At 40.5% G+C, this 6,922-nt stretch overlaps 1 protein-coding gene and 1 long non-coding RNA gene across 2 annotated transcripts in view; both read right to left on the bottom strand.

Annotated features, from left to right (window-relative positions):
* Nucleotides 1–2,095: 2,095 nt before the first annotated feature.
* LOC146650601 (uncharacterized) overlaps nucleotides 2,096–6,922 on the bottom strand; it is a 30,096-nt gene continuing 25,269 nt past the window's right edge. The window contains exons 6-8 of the mRNA XM_085383568.1: nucleotides 3,269–3,370; nucleotides 2,333–2,404; nucleotides 2,096–2,164 (exon numbers count right to left, since the gene is read on the bottom strand). Of these exons, the coding sequence (XP_085239694.1) occupies nucleotides 2,096–2,164; nucleotides 2,333–2,404; nucleotides 3,269–3,370 (243 nt within the window). The remainder of the gene's footprint in view (nucleotides 2,165–2,332; nucleotides 2,405–3,268; nucleotides 3,371–6,922) is intronic.
* Nucleotides 4,174–5,328, bottom strand: LOC146650604 (uncharacterized). Its single transcript, XR_014907893.1, has 3 exons — nucleotides 5,000–5,328; nucleotides 4,689–4,881; nucleotides 4,174–4,396 (listed from the first exon to the last, which is right to left on the bottom strand). It is a non-coding gene; the product is annotated as an uncharacterized LOC146650604 (long non-coding RNA).

Below are 6,922 nucleotides of genomic sequence, written 5' to 3'. Positions count from 1 at the left end.
GTGGCAATTCTGATTTGCCAATTTTGCAAGGCAAGATTTGTGCCAGACCCCTAAACAAACTGAAACACATTTTGATAGACTTAATTTAGCTTTGCAGTTCTATTTAAGTGAAGTAGTTTTTTGTCAAAGCATTGCAGTAATGTCAAATGCTGAAAAAAAAAAAAAAACCAAACTGTTCACACTTAAGGATATTTTAATGACTACACATACACTGCTAATCCCCCCCCCCAAAAAAAAAAGGACATCCCAGATGTGAATGAAGGAATTATTCTTATTAAATACTTTGTTCTTTAGGTAGTTGAATGGCATGAAAGTGTGTAGTTGAATGTGTGTGGCCTCCAGATGCCTGTATGACTTCCCTACAATGCCTGGGCATGCTCGGGATGAGGTGGCGGATGGTCTCCTGAAGGATCTCCTCCAAGACCTGGACTAAAGCATCTGCCAACCCCTGGACAGTTTGTGGTGGATGGAGTGAGACATGATGTCCCAGATGTGCTCAATTGGATTCAGGTCTGGGGAACAGGCGGGCCAGTCCATAGCATCAATGCCTTTGTCATGGAGGAACTGCTGACATACTCCAGCCACATGAGGTCCAGTGTCGTCTCGCATTAGGTGGACCCCAGGGTCAAACGCACCAGCATGTGGTCTCACAAAGGGTCCGAGGACCTCATCTTGTTACCCAATGACAGTCAGGCTCTCTGGCAGGTACAGAAATGCCACCCCTCACCATTACTGACCCACTGCCAATATGATCATGCTGGAGGATGTTGCAGGCAGCAGAACGTTCCCCACGGCATCTCCAGACTGTCACGTGCTCAGTTTGAACCTCCTTTCAGCTGTGAGGAGCATAGGGTGCCCGTGCTGAAGTTGCCAAACTTTGTGTTTTCTGGCAAATGCCAAGCATCCTGCATGGTGTTGGGCTGCAAGCTCAATCCCCACCTGTGGACGCTGGACCCTCAAGCCACCCTCATGAAGTCAGTTTCTGACCATTTGAGCAGACAGATGCACATTTGTGGCCTGTTTGAGGTCATTTTGCAGGGCTCCTCTTGTTCCTCCTTGCACAAAGGTGGAGGTAGCGGTCCTGCTGCTGGGTTGTTGCCCTCCTTTGGCCTACTCCACATCCAGGTAGCACCTCCATGCTCTGGACACTACACTAACAGACACAGCAAACCTTCTTGCCACAGCTCACATTGATGTGCTACGCTAGATGAGCTGCACTACCTGAGCCACTTGTGTGGGTTGTAGACCGTCTCATGCTACCACTAAAATGAAATCACGGCCAGCATTCAAAAGTGACCATAACATCAGCCAGAAAGCATAGGTACTGAGAAGTGGTCTGTGGTCACCACCTGCAGAACCAGTCCTTTATTATGGTGAATTGACTATAATTTCCACTTGTTGTCTACTCTATTTGCAAAACAGCATGTGAAACTGGTTGTCAGTGTTACTTCCTAAGTGAACAGTTTGATTTCACAGAAGTGTGTTCTGACTTGGAGTAACATCGCATTGTTTAAGTGTTCCCTTTATTATTTTGAGCAGTTTATGTTATGGAATGGGGAATTGAGGACAATCCCAAGTATACCATTTTTACAAGGTCCTGCACCAATGAGGTAATACTACATTTCTTTAATTAGACGTGACCACCCATTAATTAAAAAGGGAGCAGTGTTCATTTCAGCTAGTCTTAACTTGTTGAACTCTATTAATGCTTTTTACTATACACTGTACCTATTCACTAAATGTCTCACCTTTGCACTTATAGCCAAGCCACTTGAGGGAGGAAACCGGTCCCACACACTGAATGCACTTGTCCAAAGATGATATTGTTGTGCACACCAGACGATGATTGTGAAACTGTTAGCAAAATATTGCAACATTTATTTGTTTTGGACAGTTGGAAAGGTGAGGTGTTTTCAATTCAGTTGCAGATATCAACTAATAAACTTCGTCCATGTAAATCACATCACACCCAGGTGACTGCCAAACACACACACACAGCATCCATAAAGAATGATGATAGATTAAATTATTAGTTCATTAAGTGGTACACTGGATTATATTTACCCTTTCAGGCTCTGGATGTTTCAGGTCCAGATCATTGTTTGGAAAGCTGTTTGGTTGCGGCTTTAGGCAGCTCAGTCTTCTGAATCTGGCTGGTCTCAGTCTTCGTGTGTAACAGATAGAAAATGAAGACAAAAGAACAGTAATCTGACAGTTACTAAAAATGCATCACTCAAGAGGATGAATAAACCATTTCACTATCGGCAAATAGCGTAAGGTACACATCGTGCATGAGAAACATTCATTAAAATCTGTCCTAGGTCAATGTTACCTCTTCAAAATCTTGCACTGAAGAAGAATGCATGGCTTCTGAGCCTTGCTGAGGCATTTCTTCATCAAGATCCTGCAACAAAGAAAAGATGGCACAAAGATTAGACCAAGTGCTCTTCTTGCAACTGTACTGGGCAGGCCTGTGCTTCTGTTTTTAATTTGCATGTGTGTGTGTGCGCGTGGGGGGGGGGGCTTTCCACTCAAGAAATGTTTTCTTCTGAAAAAAATACTGGCTACAATAATTAACAACTGATTCCTTTGCAATCATCCATCCTCTTCCACTTATCCTTATCAGGATTGTGGGGTAGCAGGTTTGGGGCCTATACCAGCTACCATAGGGCAGTACAACCTGGACAGATCACCAGTCTAACATGGAAGGACAAGCATTTGCATTCACACCAAAGGGCAGTTTTAAATCACCAGTTAACCTAACCCCATAAGCTACATCTTTGGACTGTGGGAAGAAGCCAGAGTACACAGCCAGAGAGAACCCATGCACTACAGCAGTAAAAAGTGCCTAAAACAAGTTAAGAAGTTGTATAGTACTATCTATCTTAATGTTCAAGCCTGAGTTTCAAAAAATTTCAACATAGAAACAAAGCACATGTAGTCAGTTCTGCATGCTGTAGGTCAAACTGTCAAAAAATACGAGAAGACCCCTCCTAAAACCAGAGTGATGTCACCATGAAGCAAACTTTGACAGAGTCCCCCAATAACAGTGTGGTCCTCCTAAGTCACATTTGGGTGGTTAACACACACACACTCAGATGTTATCCAGACTTGCACTTTGAAACAATGAAAAGGACCTACAAGCCACGGTCCATGTAAATCACATCACACCCAGGTGACTGCCAAACACACACACACACAGCATCCATAAAGAATGATGATAGATTAAATTATTAGTTCATTAAGTGGTACACTGGATTATATTTACCCTTTCAGGCTCTGGATGTTTCAGGTCCAGATCATTGTTTGGAAAGCTGTTTGGTTGCGGCTTTAGGCAGCTCACAGTCTTCTGAATCTGGCTGGTCTCAGTCTTCGTGTGTAACAGATAGAAAATGAATATACAGTGCATTTTTGAAGACGCTTTTGAAACATTAAATAAACTGTATGAGAAAGATAAGTTTCAAGCTAATGTCTTTAAAATATTCACTGTCATGTATAGAGAATTTAAGGCCCTATGATTAAGAGACAAATAGTCAGTGTGATTTCTTTATTTTTTAAGCCATTGCTAAAGGAGTAAAACAATCACCTGTAGCAGCAACGAACTGTCACTAGGGCCCATTTATCTTCGAGGGCCAAAATTTAAAATGAATCTAACTAAAGAGGCTACACAGCAAAATCTCCAGTGTTAAATTAACACTAGAGAGTGTCTATATGGGTCCACACAACACTGTTGAGTGTTAAATGAACACTTTTGACAGTGTTATATGTTTAAAAGTAACCTAGTCAGTTTTGAAGATTAACAGTGGCTAACACTGAGCAGTGCTGATTTTCTAACACTGGAATATTTCTAACATTTTGAGTTATTTTCCAGTGTTAGAAAATCAGCACTGCTCAGTGTTAGCCATTGTTAATCTTCAAAACTGACTAGGTTACTTTTAAACATATAACACTGTCAAAAGTGTTAATTTAACACTCAACAGTGTTGTATTTAACACTCAGAGGTGTGGACCCTTATAGACACTCTCCAGTGTTAATTTAACACTGGAGATTTTGCTGTGTAGAATCACATTAAACATCAATCACTGTTAAAATTTAGAAACCAAAAGCCATTTTTTATTTCTGCATACCTGCTGATATTTTTTTAATGCTTTTAGAGGGCTTTGATGTGGCAGCCATCACAATTGCCTGTTTTCCATTAGTACCTACCCCTGTTTTTCCAGTAGGTTATAGTACCATGTAGTTTTTCAGTAACTACTGCACCAAGGTTCCAAGTGATCCAAAGTGATCAGAAAATTTGACATAGACTGAATGCCACCAGGTGGCTGGTCAATGGTGTCACTCGATAAGTTATGAGTGCGCCTCCTTCGTGAAAATCCAAGCCATCATTTTTGAAACTCTGAAATGTTTGAAATAGCGACCAAAATTAACAGCGTGATCCCTGAATTGAACACTAAAGTATAGACTGAGCAGGCATTTTGTCACCTTGACGTCCATGCTTGCTGTGGCATTTATATCACTGGATGCTCGGCTGCATTGCTATAGTGACCCCAGGCACAGTAGGTGATACTCAATTTCAGTGAAAAACTAGATGCCCTAAGTCACGTTAAGCCAATTTGAGTAGGTACAAATGTAAAAATGGCTTACGGTATGCAATTTATCAGTTCCAAAAAGTACAATTGTAGAAATACCTTGCATCTCCAGAGCCAATCCGAGTCACCATAATTATAGTCTATTTCTTCGCCTGGACTTATGTCTCTGCTTGCAAATAAGCATAGATGGGGCTTTCCATTGATATTTAATATTTTCATCTTAGCACTTGGACTGATGTGGTTGTCGTTGACAAGTCTGCCTAATGACCCATCTTCTTGAGATGCATCCACACTGTGGGGTTAGGCAAAAAAGTATTAGCTTAACTAGTTAGTTAGGAAGCTTTTTTTTTCATAAATCAAAAGCAATGTGTAATTTAATCTTAATCAAACTACACTGATATAATACGCACCACCAGAGTTTTCCATCAAACTTGAATTCAAACATGAACACCTTCAGGCTGTCATGATAAACTCTGGGTCTCCGCTCACATTCTTCTTTTGTTATGAGTTTACCTCTGTATTCCAAAAGGAAGTCTCCTTTTTGGAATGGAACAGTCGTGAAAATGCCCCGACCTGAATTGCAGAGGCATACCAAGTGAGTGACAAAAGACAAAGTGACAAACTCCAAATCTAATCCAAACTAAAGACCAACTTACCTTTGAAGGCATTTATGTAGTGGATATCAAGTCCCAGTTTGTCCCTTCCAGCAGAAACATGACAGACTGCATCCTCCCGTGGAGGAATGCGTCTCCTTCGCATGTTCTCCTGTACGTTTTGATTGGCTGCATTACCAAAGCATATAAAGTATTACGATTATCGTCATCATTGTCATCATCATCAGTAGTAGCAGAACTAGCAGTAGTGTAGTTTACAGCATAAACACAGCTGACTTATTCATAGTCCTAATTTATGCCTTCTTTTAAAATGTTAAAGGCCTAGTACTCAAAATGGCGACATGTGACATTTCTGTAATGGCGACTGCAGAGAGTGATACAAGTACTGAGAAAGCTTAGGCATCAAAACTGTAAGAAGTTTTTTCTTCAGGCATATAAATAAATACACGACTAAATACACTTATACCCTTGCTTTTATTTTAGGGCTGTCAGCAGAATGGACAGACATTGGACAAACTGCCCGAAATTAGCTAACAGCGACATCAGGGATTTTGACTCAGACTGCGCTGGTTTAATTGTTAATCGCGTTAGTCGCGATGTCGGCATTAACACGTTTAAGCCACAATAATGCTTTAACACCGAGTAAATCCTAACACGGGTTAGCCCGCTTTATCGCGTTGACGCGGTTAGTCGTCAGCCCTATTTTATTTACTCAATGACAAACGCTGGGGCCGTTTTACTTCTTCAAAGACTCACTAACAGTCCATAAAGCATAAATTAAACCAGTTTAATATAGGCCTGTGCACCTATAATTTCATATAGTATTAAAGTCATGGTGCATTTTACATTAAAAAAGGCTTACCTTTGTGTTTTTAATCCGTCTTCGTATTGCCGTCGACATACACTTGTTAAAGGGCACGCGCGCGAAAGTTGTGGCGCCGTTTCCTGTAGGTACCGCCTATATATATAGCCTACCAATCACAATGACTTCCGGCCGTGTGTATTGAAAATGTGTATTAAATTGCAGTACCTACACACATCCACTCTAACTCGAAACGTCGCTGTGCAATACACTGGAATACACAAAAATCAGGTGAGGGGTATAGGTGGACTTTTAAGAAAATCAGAAAATCTTTTAATTATAGTTTAATAAATGAATTTACACTACAGTTTAAGCAAATACAGGTCAAAAGATAAATAATGACCTCATAAGAAGTAGAAAAAATTATTATTTAGACACTTAAAAATGCATTTACAAGTCATGTTTTAGGGGGACACATGAATACACAGCAAAAAGTCGAAATGTCCCCGGAGCCCAGGTACAGCGCAGGTCAAATGTCAATCCATACCACATAGACGCACTCACACACACACACACACACACACACACACACACACACACACACACACACACACACACACACACACACACACACACACCACAAGCGCACACAATATAACCTTACATAAGAATATATAACCTTTGTTTGGCTCCAAAATTTTACAGCCCTACAGGAATAAATCTAAAAAAATCATCAATTCATCAGTGGAAAAAAATAAAAAAATGAAACTAGTTGTAAACCAATTACATAAAAAGAGCACTGATCGAAAGAGCGTCCATTTAATATTGGAAAATTATTTGGTGATGAGTATATTATGAGTATTATGAGTGATAACCTTAGTGTGTGAAATTTAAATTTACTGCATTGAGGTAAAGCA

This window comes from Rhamphochromis longiceps, linkage group LG16 (assembly GCF_057381845.1).
Source record: "Rhamphochromis longiceps isolate RC_006_pf linkage group LG16, R_longiceps_female_GT1.1, whole genome shotgun sequence".
Lineage (NCBI taxonomy): Eukaryota > Metazoa > Chordata > Actinopteri > Cichliformes > Cichlidae > Rhamphochromis > Rhamphochromis longiceps.
This window is presented reverse-complemented; position numbering and strand designations above follow the sequence as displayed.